The sequence below is a fragment of the Melanotaenia boesemani genome, chromosome 7 (assembly GCF_017639745.1).
Source record: "Melanotaenia boesemani isolate fMelBoe1 chromosome 7, fMelBoe1.pri, whole genome shotgun sequence".
Taxonomy (NCBI): Eukaryota; Metazoa; Chordata; class Actinopteri; order Atheriniformes; family Melanotaeniidae; genus Melanotaenia; species Melanotaenia boesemani.
The window spans coordinates 22,629,698-22,644,074 of NC_055688.1; the positions used below are offsets into that span (position 1 = coordinate 22,629,698).

Consider the following 14,377-nt stretch of genomic DNA (forward strand, 5'->3'; position numbering starts at 1 on the left):
GGAAATGGTGCACTTTCTTTTACTTCACTATTACTCTAGGAAACTTACTTAAAAATCCTTCCAAGTCTTGAAACATGTAATGTAAATATAAATAAAGACCATAAGACTTGAGACTGTGTTTTGACAAACACACACCAAACAGCTGCAACTGGAACAGTTATGTTGTATTTTGCTGCAAATTCACAGTACGCAGCAGGAAAAGACAAGAAGATATGATCTATTCAAATGCTGATCTGCATCTTCCAGAAGAAACAGACGAAAAAAGTCTTGAAAAGGAACAAACGTTTGCTGGGAATTTTGTGGGAGCCCAAAAGTTTTGGATAGCTCAGGTGTAGCCTACATTTAGCGGAGTTATACATGTAATTATACTCTGAATAATAACAGGCTGCATAAGTGAAAACACCTTATTCACACAAAGCGTCTGCGTATGACTTAAAGATCCATTTTCTGCAACACTGCTGTGAATTTGTGAGGCAATGCTTAATTTCACTGAGAAACCTTCAAGTCAACTAAATACTGCACACTACTGTGTGGGTTTGCAGGGAATTTGACTCCTAAATTGATCAGTTATAAAAACCTACATTTTCCGGTTAAAACTAAAGCAAAACTACTTGAAACTGTTCCATGAAGTCCCAGAAAACTTTGGGGAGAGTGTGGAGGTATTCGTGCTGGGCCATCCAAGCACACTGAAATTGGACAGTCCAGGGTTTCTTAATGCGTCCATTCGAAAAACTTGTCCGTCCAATCCTTGAGCAGCTCCGCTGCAGTGGCTCCTCCTCTCCGCCGCCTGCTCCCACATGTAACGTTATCACCCCGTCTCTCCGTCTGTTGCATTGTCTCATTGGGGACGCAGCGCTGAGTCCAGCACCACGATGAGTCCAGCGAGCTTCTGAGTGACAGGGGGAAAAAGGGATGTCAACGCGAAATCAAAGCTGGATTATAATGAGACACGAGTCGTTGATGTTTCCTCAGTGGATTCATTAATTTTAGTCTTGTGTCAGCGCGGCACCCTAAAAGCTGCAGGCTACATGGCACGTTACAGATGGACAGGGTTATAGTCTATTTCACTTAATGCTGCGTAAATTCAAGCCGCTGCCATGTTAATATCACTCGTCCGGACTCGTGTCGTCCTGTCCGCTTCTGGACTTTAGCTCATTCACCCGCCGTTGTCCGTTGTGCCGTAACTGAACGGTGGGCAGCGGTGCGCCCTGCTCCGCCTGTCGGCACTCTCGACGAGGATGGCCGCCCGCCGCGGCTACGTGAACTCGCTCTGGTCGGGCACCGAGCGCGTCCGCATCGGAGAGCGCCTCAAAGCGACGCTGGCTGGGGTGCTGGAGCTGGAGCTGCTCAGATGCAAACACCTGGAGATGGTGGACGGTGTTCTGGCAGACCGAGGGTCTGCTGCCACCAACGCTGAGGAGCCACGGGGAGAAGAGGGGAGCGGAACCTCTGACTGCGCCGCTTCGGATCCCGAGCAGGGCTCTGCGACATCCCGCAGGCAACAGGTCAGTCAGTGCGTCTGTCAGCTCTTAGATAGATCTCTACATGACGAGATTATTAAATATGAATGTGGGTTGATGGTGATCTGCCAACAAGCCAGTCCCTCAGCGGCTCAGTAGACAGATTTTATGGCTGCCTGGTGGCGCATGGCTGTGCCTAGAGCTGAATACCCAATTGATTGAGATGGTGCCTCAGATCATCCAAGCGTGCAGCCCGATTATTATGTTCAGCTGCAGTCACATGGAACAAATGTCATTTGGGTCAGGGAAGCAGGACCAGCTCCTGTCTGCTTCAAGACTACACAAACACAGAAACCAGGTGCAAGTATTGATACACAAGCCAGAATCCACTCACTGCTGCATTATTATAGCCCATCCTCTCTCCAAAGGTCACTTTAGCACCTGGTTTGCATTCATACTGTTCTGGAGGCAACATGAAAATCTGCCCCATCACTATCTGAATAGGTAAACCGAATCTCCTTGAGGAGTTTGACCTATAGGGTGTATGATCTCAGGCTCACACACCTATATGTAAGGCAACCTATTTCCCAAACTTTGCTCTGAAATGGATACAAAGGTCTTTTTGTGTGGAGAATGAAGGGAATGTGGGTTGACATGTAACACAAGAGAACAGGATGTGTCCTGGTCCCATCCTGAGGCCTGGATACTGAGAATGGACCTGCTCGGATCCATTATTGGTGACAGAATAAATCCAAACCTGTGAAGTTATCACATTGTAGAACATGCTGATAATGTGAATGCGTGAACAGAAATGGACTTAATGATATGAAACGTGCTCTAGCAGGAAGAGTTTTTGCCTTGAAAAACGGTCATTTAGAGGACTGACAGAAATAATCGAGTTTTTGAAAACATTTCACCTTCTGACTTCTTAAATGAGAGGATTTGGAAAAGTTCTTGTTCTTATGATGTCAAAAGTATAAGAGTTTTGGACGGTTGGTTGAATAAGATGTCATTTTAATCCATCTGATAATGAAGGGATGGATAAATATAAGTGGTTAGTTTCAGCTTCAGCCAACAACTGATTTGCTTTTGCAGGGCACCAATATAAACTCCTTTCTACTACAGCCTCTTCTCAGCCTTTTTCCATGAATTGATGTCTTTGTCAACAGTAAAAATGTTACTTTAGACCAAAACTTCTCAATTAATAATCTGATATAGATTTCTTCTATAGATTTGCTGCATTGCACAGACCATGTAGCATTTTGCTGTTTTGATTTTTGTACTAAATAAGAATTATCTGTGAACTGTGGTCTGTGAATCAATAATTTGAACTTATTTTCAAGCAAAAAATACAAAACACTTTCTGACTGCTGCTTTAGCAGTTTAATCAATATGATTCGGGTCAAAGGAATACTGCAGCAATGTTTCTGTGCTTGCACTGCATTTATTGAAAAAAATCATTCCTACTTTCCATTATAAAGATGGACAAGTTTTATTTAAAAGTTTAATTTTCCTGCAGTGGTTTTGTTGTTGAAGAGAAATACATTAGAAATGCTGAACAGTATGTACAGGCATGTTGTTATGGAGCTAAACTTTAGTGCTCTTCAAATGTAGGGGAGTGTTTTCCATGCACAAAAATCAGTTTGTCATGGATTATCTTTGGATCATCTCCAGTGAGAAATACAGTGTTTGGAGGTTTCTTTTCAGCTATGAAACAAGCCGCTACTGTCTACATTGAATCACATTTTATTCTTCTTCTAAGGAAGCAACCAGTACTTCATCACAGTCATTTTGATCAAACTATTATTACATTGTCAAAGTATATGTTTCTGATACCAGTGAGTTGCATAAGTCAGCAGCCTGCAGCACATTTATGCATGCTCCATGTAAGCCAGGCCACAGCAGAGGTCACCTTTGCAGTGAGGTGTGTTTATCTACAAATAACAAAATGACATCAGATCCCTGAACAGTCTGCAGCACAGAGCAAAGAACACGTAATATATTTTCATCAACTGAAGGATAGAAACAGCAGTCCGTCACGGAAGCACGTCTCCTTATGTGCTGCCTTCCTTGCCGCCCACCAGCCATCATCTTCTCTGTAGTTCCCTCCCATGGGGAAGCAGGCAGCACTGCTCATTCTCACCTCTGAAGGGGGCTGCCGGTGGAGTGGAGCAGGCTGGCTCATTGCCCTTTGCCAGGGCCGGCTCTTACTAACACACACAACATTTGCATAAAAGGAAACAAATTGCTGTTCATTTTGTCACCAAAGTGACGACGGTTAGTTTAAAACTAACAACTTGAGCGAAAACGAGGAAGCGAAAGATGATGTATACATTCAGTTTTTAATCTAGTGAAATTTCATCCACAAGCTCACCGGACTCATCTGTAATGTGTAATTCTTTAGTTATTGTTAGTATAAAGACAGTCATCCTGCCTCTAAAAATAGAAGTATTTTATTATAAGAGGATTTGATGACTAATAGTTGCTCTACTCCAACATCAGCCTCTTTTTTTCCACTTTAGTATTAAACTTTTCATTATGTCTTTATGTTTTTATCAGTGACAGAAAAGTTTTAAATGACTCATTTCAGGTCATTCGCTCCAACTTTTGTGATGCATTCAGAGTTGTGGTGACAATCTAAATGCATTTGTGTGCATTTAGATTTTTGGAACAGTCGTTAAATCTTTGCAGAGTTTGTACCAGCTAAATGAAACTCGTCAGCAGCTCCTCAGTCTTCAAAATGGATGTCAGGGCCAAGTTGAAGGAATCCTTGTTGTGTGAAAAAAAACAGTGTCCTCGTTGAAGATAACACAGTGAAAAGGCGTGGGAGAAGTAGAGAATATGCTGCAAAGCTTCCCCTTAATTCAATTGTAAAATAGAGTTGCAGTGATTCTGACTGATGCACAGAAAGTTGTTGCTTAAAAAAATCTGTTTTCAGCTTCTCAAATATAAAAATCAGTTGTGTTTTATTGACAATAAATGAACATAAAAATAAAACGAAGCAACACTTACATTTGTATGTTCGTTGCTTCTTTTTATGTTTCATAGACCCAACAACTCATCAATTCATCACAAAAACAAACTAGTGATAAAGATAACTGTCAGAAACAGCCCGTGTCCTGTGTGCACTCCTACTGAAGGCTGCTTGTCTTAAACCAGTATTGAAAAGCATCACTTTACATGGAGACTCTTAACCCTGACTTGTGGAGTGAGACAGCTTTTGTCTTTTTTTCTGCCTCAGGGTGTCCTGTGCAGTATCCACCTTAATGTTTGAGAAAAGCTGGAGCTCATCATTCTCCTCAGTGGAGTTGAAGATGCACAGCGTGGGCTGTCTGTAAATTTCACATTAATAATGCATGAAACAATAAATACTAATGCTGTGTCGAAATAGCTTCTTACTGAACCCCCGCTCTGCCCTGCGCTGTCTGACCACATTATTCTGCTTCAGCATGGTACCTGCTTCAATTTGTCTTGCTGATGACATCATGCACCTATTAAGAGGTATAGTGCTTGTGCAGCTGTGATCACTAGCATTATTTTCCAATCAACCCATACATTTTCTGCACATTACTCCAAAGGGGGCTGCAATCCTCCCTCACATGGAGGAATATCATATTACCAAGCACTGAGTAGGCCTCCACCCTCCTATGATTTGATCATGCTCTGCTCACTGTGTAACATAATATAGTGTAATGTGCAAAGCATTATGTGTTGAGGGACAGTGTGGTGATGCATTTCTAAAGCTTTTGAAAAAGTTATTTCAAACCTCTAAATAGGAAAAAATGAGAAAAGTCTTAAAAGCTCCTAAAAATAAAAAATGAGATCTGTTGTGATATGTCAGGAAGTCACATGTAGATGGAAATGTGTTTGTGTTCAGGCTGAGTTAAATATTTCGCCGGGCCTGTTGTGCTGTTGTGAGTGTGTGTGGGAGGAGAAGTGAGCAAGAGTTAGAGAGCTTGTAGCTGTAGCTATGGTGAGTAGGGGGCGGCAGGCTCGAAGGATATTATAGAAGTGGGTGTGGGGGGGGATTATTTGTCAAGGGGAACGTGGGGGAGGTAGGGGTCCTTCAAGATGCCCTTCTTTCTCACCCAGCAACCGTTCACTCCCTCCCCAGCTCACCCTCCCTTCATCGCCTTTACTCACCCAGTGACTCACTCTGATATTTGTCTTTTTTTCTTTCTCTTTTTGTCCCTCACACTCGTTTTGGTCACCCACTCAACTTCGACTCACTGTAGATTCACAGGGAAAAAAACAAGGGACAGGTTCTCACAGAGCAGAGGGGAAGAGGAGAGATAAACAGAAGACGGGTCAAAGTCTGAAATTCTTTCCCCCACTTTTTCCCTGCCTATCCCTCTGCCCCCCCCATTCCCTTCTGTCGCTCCGGCTGCTCTTTGTTACGTCATCTGTCCTCTCCCATTATCCTCTGGACCACCACCCCCCCTCTCTCACCCCAGCAGTGAGTCACTACCTGTATTGTTTCCTCAGTAACAAGAGGATTGATCAGCACCACTCACAGTGTTCCTGTTGTCTGGGCTTGATCATTCCAATGCTGGGGGTCCTGGAGGGATGGATAGGTGGGGGATTTGGAGGATAACTGGAAGAGGTGGGGGTTATTTGACTGAGCTCTTACTAATCTGAGTAAAGGAGGCACATGCTAACTTGCTGACTGTAATTTTTGTGTATGGGTGCTCATTCCTGCTGGTTCTGGTGGAGCATCGTGGTGTCTTTAGAGCAACAACAGCTGTTTGTCTTACAAAGACATGTAGAGTTGTGTTTTTAAAGCAGTGAGATTACTGTTAGTTGTGAAAAGCTAGATCATCTGGTCCTAGTTTATGTATTAGTAGTTTTAGCTCCATTTTTCTACCCAACAACAAACCGAGTTCTACTGCATTAATAGTGATCTAATTATGCTGCACTTTTACTTTTCCTAGCTGAATATTTATCTGCACCTCCACGAAAGTGCAGATAAATGACCCAAACATGCAGCTCAGTAATTTTACATTAAATGAGAAAATTTCCTTCTTATTGATGTTTCACTTTTATTCTAAATGGTTGTTTCATTAAACAGGCCTCTATATATCAGCCGAGAGCAATCAGTAGAACAGAGAGAGCTTTCTGTCCAAGACATTAGAGCCCACATGTTTTATTCATGTATGAAATATGCCTGATCAGACATTGTCTTGTCGTCTTGTCTAACTATCTACTGGCTATTTGGCCACTTATTTTAACATGCAGATGTGTACATTATTGAAATTGGGATTTTAAATAAATTGCCCAACAATCTATATTTTGATCTCATGTATGTATTTTTTTTCAGGCCGCCTCTCCTTCAGATACGATGGTGTTGCCCTGTCAGAGCAGCCCAGAGGACTGTGGCAGTAACTCGGGGGATGCCACAGTCCACTCTTCCTCCGGAAGGGGGAGTAACTCAAGGTGGTCTACCCTGTCCTGGGACACCCCATCTGACTTGCTCTCTCCTCCAACCCCGGACCCTGGTGGTATGGTCCACCTGGATAGTGACTCTAGACCTAGTTCAGGTAAACACTCCTCATAAGTGCTTGAAACGATAGATAACGTTTGATAACAACATTTACTTGAACAATGACCAACACTTTGTCACCTTCTGATATAGCTTCAGTTCACCTTTATTAAACATTAACCACACTCTTTTTACTTTTATTTACTTGAACTCTAGATGACTTGGCCCAGACTTATTTGGCTTCTTTCTTGCTGTCAACTCTGCAGCATTTCTTGTCAAACTTTATTCAGTATCCCCTTTCTTGGGCTTTGTGCTGATATATAGTTTGTTTTTAAATGATTATTTTTCTTATAAAAACTGATCAGGTAATTCAGGCATGACTGTTGAATGTTTCTTTTTCATTTTTGAGTTCACAGTTTCCTTTTTTAGGCCAAATTTTCATTTCAGTTTACCAATACGTCATTGTTTTCACAGCAGTTGTATTTTTCCACTGAAGCACCAACATGACACTTGTCAAACAATGAAGTACAGTACTGTGACACCCTTCTCCTGGAATTTTAATGAAGTTTGAGTTTCTGTAGATGATGTCTTGTCTCTGTTTAACTTCTTTTACTGACTCTTCTAGCTAAGACATGAATGCCTCCCTTAGGAAATGCCTGACACAGATGATGTAAAACCTTTTAAGTGCTTTTGTTGCTTGCCTACATTATTAAAAACATTACAGAGAATTTCCTGATTATTGGCATATCTGGATTTCTTTTTATTTGTCAAGGTTTCTATTCAGTAAGTGGGAGCTCTCTGTCGGATTCCTGCTACTCTGTGTCCAGCGACGTTGCCCATGGAGGACCGACGCCACCTGTCAGACCCCTGAAGTTGTGGGAACAGGTTCCAGTTTCTGCTGAAAACGCTGACATCCTGTGGTCAGAAGGTGTGGTGCAGCTACAGCAGCCTGCACCTGAGAACAGCCCAGAAGATGTTGAACCAACACAAGGGACACCAGTTTCAGGTGAGTTGGCTGCAGACATGAATTCTAAGTGCATCCATGTTTTTCACTGTCCAACTTTCAGCTCATGGCTAAAGTTGGTTAAGACAGATCAAGTTTAGTTGGTAAAGTATTGCTTTAATTACAAATGGGACTGAAGCTTGAACAGTTTACCTAGATGCAAAATAGGGCAGTATTTCAAAACAGGTGAGTAACGACCAACGGGTCATCTTAAATGAGCGTGAAACTTTTCACTAGTCAGGTAAAACTAAAGGAGCCCTCATGAAGAGAAGTCTTATACCAAAAAGTAGCCTAGCTATCTACTCATGACTCTACTATAACTTGGATGATGTAGAATCTGTACAAGTAATCTTAAATGGATGTTTTTTCTCTGTCTCCTACAGTCTCAAGAGACCTTGATGCCACTGGTCTGAGCTTTTTGTCTGATCTTTGCTCAGGACTTGGTGACTCCCTAATTTCTTACATCATCCCGCTTCTTAACACCTCTTCCTCCCCCTCCCCCTTTCAGTCAAAGCCCCAGCTAGACCCCCGCTACTGCACTGACCTGGTGTCCCGTCGGACCAAAGAGGTGTATTCTTACCCGAGCCCACTGCATGCTGTTGCCCTCCAAAGTCCCCTCTTCACCTCCCCGAACCAGGAGCCATCAACTTCTACAAACCCTGAGGGACCCCCGCACGATGAATCAGCAGAGCCAAACACTGAACCTCTTCAGCCTCAGCAGCCTCCCCCACTGGCCTCTGTCACTCATTTGGAGCAGTATATATCACGGCTTTCTCGCCAGTACCACACCCGGGTAACCTCCTCCACCTTTGATCTCACATCCACTGCCACCCCTGGTCTAGTAACACACAAAGGTCTTTGTACCCCTGGCAAAAGCCTTGGCTCCACCCAGTCCCTGTCTGCCTTTGAGAGCCGCAATGCACCCTCCACTGTGCCGGGGGGCAGTATCACACCCTGTAAGTCACTGCTGGGGAACTCAGCTAGAGTTAGCCTCAGTACAACGGGAAAAAAAGGCACCAGGAATTCAATCAACCTGGGTAACCTTCCATCAGCAACCGGTGAGGACTTGAACATAAATCTGCATCTCAACCTCAACTTGAATCTGACTCCTGGTCTGAACTCCAGCTGTGGGCTGGTAGACAATCCCAAAAATGGGAGTCGTGGAGCTCTAAAAGGTGAATTTGCTACAACCCCTTCTGCCTCTGCCACTTCACTCTCTTCTTCAACACCTACCCCAGCACTGAGGTCTCGCTCTCGCATTTCAACCTGCCCAAGCAGCCTGAGCCACCGCAGTTCCCTGGAAGTCCCCTCTGGTTCAGGAGCCAGTTCTGCATTTGGGTCTTCAGCCTTCTGTCGCTCATTAGACTGGAGCTGTGGAGCGCCACCTGAGACTGGACAATCAGTGTTTGGTACAAACACTGCATCAGCTCCTGGGTCTCAGCGCAGCAGCTTAATCCAAGAATCTAGCTCTAGTCCAAAACTAAGTGAAGACTCCTCCATAGTGGAAGAGATCTCTCGCCTCTCTGGTCTTTCAAGGGCTGTTGTGGTAGGACTGATGGAGCAAGGTGTGGAGCTGGATATCGACTGTTTCCAAACACATTCCGCAGGTGAGGTGAGGGGCCACGGTAAAACTCACCTAACAACACAGAAAGATCCGTCACATGACTATGCCAGACTGTCAGAAGTGAATCCTCAGAGACCGATACAGCTCTCCCTCAGTGTTACCCATTCTCCACAGTCACAGACTAGCCTCACCCCTCCTCTCTCACACTCCAGCAGCCCTATACACCCTTACCAGTCTAAACATATTCCATCTCCACACTATCCACATTACCACTACCAGCACATCCCTTCCCCATCTGAACTTCCCTCCTCTACTGCCTCCTCCCCTGCCTCACATCCCACCCCTAGGGCTCACTCCCCTCCACGTCCTCTCCAGCCATCCCCTTTGGGTGCCACCCCCCTCTCAGTTTTCCGACGAGATTCACCCTTCCAATGCTCCTTGCCCCACAACAACTCTAGAACTTCCCCCTTGGAGCATGGAGGCATTCAACCAAGAGGGGGATCACTTCGGCAGAGTGCGGGAGGAAGTGACGGTGCAAGCAGGTGGAAGAGGATGGAGGGAGAGGGGCTCTACAGAGGGAAGCACAACTCTCATAAGCTGGTGAGGGCAGCCACTGTTAGCAGCTATGCGAAGAGAGAGGACTACAACTTAGTGTGGGCTGAGGAAGAGGAAAGGGCAAGATCAGCAGCCCAGACACCCAGGAGGTCCTCCAGCAAGCTCTGGAGGGGCTTTGACGGACGCCTCTGGGGCAAAGAGTCTGAAAGCGAAAAGGAGGAGAAGGACCGAGCTGAGTACGGTTATGGCTGGAGGAGGAACAGCGTTGGAAGCTGGAGGCGGGAGCACCAAAGGGTGAAGGCTTCATCCAGTAGTGTGGACAAGAAGCCAAAAGTAGATAACTCCCCCATCTTTTCAAGGAAGAGAGGGAAAGAAGATGGGGAGGGACGCAGCTCCAGCCTCAGACTTTCTAGGAGGGCTCTGTTCAGGAGTGAGTCCCAGGGCTTGCTTGTACCCCGTAACTACAGTGAGGAGCCCACAAGGCGTGCACACTGGGTCTCCTCCTTAGATGTGGGGCAAGGCGGCATGGGGATCAGCAAAAATGAAGGAGTCAGACTACTGAGGGCAAAGGAGGAGGACAAACGGCTGTCCTCCACTGCCAGCCTCTTTAACCTCTCTCGTTCTCAGAGTCTCGAGGGCAGCTGCCAGTCACTATCCCCTCTGTCCTCCCCTTCATTTTCTCCTTCTCCTCCACGGATGAACCTCCAGCGATCTCGATCACTGAGGGATTTGGGGAGGAGAGTGTTTGGCTCGATGAGGTCCCTGAGTCTTAAAAGGAAGCCATCAAAAAAGTGACATTTGAACAGTTGATTAGGATAGCAGTAGACATGTTACATTCAGAACACCTGTTGAGCTTAATATTATATTTTACAGGAAAAGAAAGTGCCATAATTTTTTTAAAGTTTATTGACTTATTAGCGAGAAACACTGGTTCTCTAATCAGCCAGTTGTTTTATACATCACCAAATGGAAGCTCCTCTCAGGCACATAGTCTGTAAAACTTGCCATTAATTTTGTTCATGGTTTAAGGGAACCGATCAAGTAATGTTTTTTGTAAATTTTAAAGACATAGCCACTTTTTATGTCTTAAATCTAAAAGCACGACACCCAAAATCCACCCAAACATTCTGCAGCGTAAATGGAGAACATCAAAGTTCAGTCATTTTTATAAAGCATGGATCAAAAGTGCAAGGGACTGCAGCACTGCTAAGAGAAATTTAAATGAAAGAATATTTGAACATTTATCTGTGAATAATTCTTTTAAGGAGTTGAAAAGAACTACAGACATTTTAAAATCTTCCTCTGTGTTTTTAATAAAGTTTAATAGTGTGAACGCTGTTTCCAGGATGTATTAGCCAAACAACACCACTACTCTGGGAAAAAAAAATGCTTAATTTTAATGGTACTGAATATGAACTTATTAGTGGCTGTGAGAAGCTTCTCTAGATAAATGGTCAAATTCTCCTGTAACCATTAGAATGGATGTGTATGCATACTTCCCCCTGCATGCTGCTCTGTGACTTGTTAAGTGATTATATCTATTGTGAGAATGTGATATTCTTCTTTGATTATGGGCAATAATGCCACTGGAGTACAATCATATTGGCCGGATAATGACCAAAACCAAGCAAATACTCTTTAACTTGTTCTTTTGCTCAGGATTTTTAAATAAATATCAAATTATTAAAATAAAGATGAGCTGTATGAAGTTCATTTGTGGCTTATGACTAATAAAAGAAGGAGATACGTAATCTTGTACAGTGCCTTAAATACCTACATTAAATAAATATTTTTTAACACCATAAAAACAAATCTGAAACTGGGAATTATTTAAAAAATATTTTACTGAGACTCAGAAAAATCAAGATAACATCACTGAACAGACAACTGCAATCACAAAGGCATCTGAGTAGTGCATCAAGAGTCTCTTCAATGTTCACAAGCACAGGATATTGGACTTTCGTTCATTCAGCGTTGCTAGGAAACTGACTCGTCTGTATTCGGCTTTCTATTTTCAGCAGCAAGAAATTTACTGTCCCACTGACTGCTTTTTATCAGTCTGTATAGTGTACAGTCCTTATTTTATTAGGCCGACTTCAAGCTCATAACGATGACAGTAACATTATCGAGTGACTGAGTAACTGTGCTGCTGAAGTTGTACACTCTGTTTCAGGCTGAGGTTTTATTTGGCTTATTGAGCGGTTTGTCTAAACTCCGTCACCAGCTCTGTTGGTTTGGTTAATCACATCTTCAGTGCTGTCTTTCAGGCTGGAGGAGAACATGCCTCGATACATGGCTTTCTCTTTTTGCAGCTCCTGATTTAGTTTCTCTTCTGCCCTCTGCAGGTGCTTCCTAACACTGGCATCTGTGAAAGAATTTTTTTTTAATTTTTGTTTTTGAAAGGTGTATCACATAAACACTTAACAATACAGGAAAAGGCCAAAGAAAATTAACCTGAAATATTGCATGTAGTTTTTAGAGTCCTATATTGTTTTGTGAAGCCAAACTAAGTCACACTTGCTTTCATCATTTAATTTAAGCACTTTACCACCTAATATGCTTTACGTAAACAACAGTGCTATAGCTGAACACATCCTGCTTAGATGATAACAGTGCTGAAGCAGGTGATGTGGTGCTTTTGGAAACTACCCTTAGTAAATGACACCTGCTTTAACTTGCTGTAGATATCAATGTGTCCTGGCTCTCTTACCATTAGGTTGCGCTCTGCTGGCCTGTGTAAGGTACTGTTTGGCTGTTTGTGCATCCCCGATCTCCAGAGTCGCTACTCCTGCTCTGTACAGTGCTTTGATGTTACCTGGTCGCCACTGCAACACTCGCAGACTGTACTCCAGCACACGAGCATAATCAACACTCTGTCTCTGTAGCAAACAGGCTGAAACAGACATATGCATATATGATTCACACACAAATATGTAACCATCCCACTGTATCTTTATGCAATGATTTAACTAAAGTTTAAGCTGAAGAAAGCGTAGCAAAAAACAAGATGCATTCAAGTAATGGTCACAAGTGTCAACTACCAGCAAGGTTATTGTAGCAGTCCACTTGTGTGTTTCTGAGTAAAGTGTCCTGTTCCGATGTCAGAGAGGGTTTCTCAGGTCCAAAGCCTTTCACTGATGCCATCACATCAGAGTCCAGGCTTCGAAGTACCAGCAGAGCACGGTGATAACGACCAATGGCTGAGCGAATGTTCTTCTCTCTATAAAAAGCATTCCCTTCGGTTTTCAGTTGCACTGCTTCTTCCAGCAATGCCCAAACTGGCTTCGCAGTAGTCACTCTGTGTCCAGGAAGACCTGACTCTCCTGCCGCTGCTCCCTGACCATTCAGACCGCCCTCTGCTCCTGCAGCCTCCATTTCTGTGGTGGTCCTAAACAGCTGATGAAGATTAAAAGACATATGTAAATTAATTAGTTATTAATACAGTGAATTCATCTAATCTCACAAAAGACTTAAAATCTTCATTGTTGCTTAAATAGAATGGATAATCTAAATAATATATACCCCGCCCCCAATTAACCAGCATTATTTTATTATTTCAGGTGGCTCAAACCCCAGCTTTTGGGGTGATTTATTAATTCTCCTTAAACTCAGTTTAGTAGCGGTTGTTGCTAAGTAACGACTGATTACAACGGCTGAGGAACTAAATCTGAAGCTCTACATTTAGTTGTCTATACAAAACAAAATTCCTGCCATCTTAGAAAACATTCTACTGATGTAAATGTAGTGCTACGAAAGCTATAAGGCTTATTTCACAATGTTTACATAAAATCATTCTAAAAACAATTAACGACAGGCGTTACCGTTACAGCTAACCAAGCTAGCAGCTAACTTCGCCTCTACAAGCACCGACTTTCCCAAAGTTAGTTTCAGCACGTCTTCATATTTGTTTATTAGCAGATTAGATATATGATGCATAATTTATTATACCTTACTGCAGTTAAGATAAGATTAATTAACAGCTACTTATGGCAGATGACAATCATTCTGCTGGTAGTAAATGCGCTTCCTTCCGTTCTTCGTTTCTCTTCTTCTTCTTTGGATTTATATGGCATCTTATGTTGTTGGATTACCGCCTCCCTCTGTCTTAACCCGTCTACTGCTGCATGCCCTACCTTCACCTACCCGCACATACTACATACCAACAAATGCAAATAATTTCACAGCATTTATATTTATGCTTCTTACATAATTATTAGTTACTTGTTTTTAGATCCTTTCGTTAATGTGTAAAAATATTCTAAATTTTCATTGTATTCTTGCCCTTTTGTACGATATATTATTTTGTGGTCTCCTGT

At 43.1% G+C, this 14,377-nt stretch overlaps 2 protein-coding genes across 5 annotated transcripts; one reads left to right on the top strand and one right to left on the bottom strand.

The window, feature by feature from the left end:
• Positions 1 to 392: 392 nt before the first annotated feature.
• On the top strand, positions 393 to 11,775 carry si:ch211-168f7.5. The gene is made up of 4 exons (XM_041990713.1): positions 393 to 1,505; positions 6,778 to 6,997; positions 7,712 to 7,945; positions 8,326 to 11,775. The coding sequence occupies exons 1-4, from the start codon at positions 1,239 to 1,241 to the stop codon at positions 10,854 to 10,856; spliced, it is 3,252 nt and encodes a 1,083-aa protein (XP_041846647.1). The 5' UTR covers positions 393 to 1,238; the 3' UTR covers positions 10,857 to 11,775.
• A 112-nt stretch (positions 11,776 to 11,887) lies between these two features.
• Positions 11,888 to 14,151, bottom strand: ttc9c (tetratricopeptide repeat domain 9C). 4 transcript variants are annotated; one of them, XM_041990716.1, is made up of 4 exons: positions 14,015 to 14,151; positions 13,103 to 13,457; positions 12,772 to 12,954; positions 11,888 to 12,426 (listed from the first exon to the last, which is right to left on the bottom strand). In XM_041990716.1, the coding sequence occupies exons 2-4, from the start codon at positions 13,434 to 13,436 to the stop codon at positions 12,269 to 12,271; spliced, it is 675 nt and encodes a 224-aa protein (XP_041846650.1). In that variant the 5' UTR covers positions 13,437 to 13,457; positions 14,015 to 14,151; the 3' UTR covers positions 11,888 to 12,268. The 4 variants fall into 4 exon arrangements, with proteins under 4 accessions (XP_041846650.1, XP_041846649.1, XP_041846648.1 ...); XM_041990715.1 differs by having other exon boundaries at positions 14,010 to 14,150; XM_041990714.1 differs by having other exon boundaries at positions 14,000 to 14,150.
• Positions 14,152 to 14,377: the final 226 nt, after the last annotated feature.

Excerpts from the sequence above, each read along its gene's own strand:
- si:ch211-168f7.5 (XM_041990713.1), top strand. The coding sequence starts at position 1,239 with ATGGCCGCCCGCCGCGGCTACGTGAACTCGCTCTGGTCGGGCACCGAG. Across the intron at positions 1,506-6,777 it reads CGACATCCCGCAGGCAACAG|GCCGCCTCTCCTTCAGATAC; the intron begins GTCAGTCAGTGC and ends ATTTTTTTTCAG. Across the intron at positions 6,998-7,711 it reads TGACTCTAGACCTAGTTCAG|GTTTCTATTCAGTAAGTGGG; the intron begins GTAAACACTCCT and ends TTATTTGTCAAG.
- ttc9c (XM_041990716.1), bottom strand. The coding sequence starts at position 13,436 with ATGGAGGCTGCAGGAGCAGAGGGCGGTCTGAATGGTCAGGGAGCAGCG. Across the intron at positions 12,955-13,102 it reads CTGCTACAATAACCTTGCTG|CCTGTTTGCTACAGAGACAG; the intron begins GTAGTTGACACT and ends TGTCTGTTTCAG. Across the intron at positions 12,427-12,771 it reads CAGCAGAGCGCAACCTAATG|ATGCCAGTGTTAGGAAGCAC; the intron begins GTAAGAGAGCCA and ends ATTCTTTCACAG.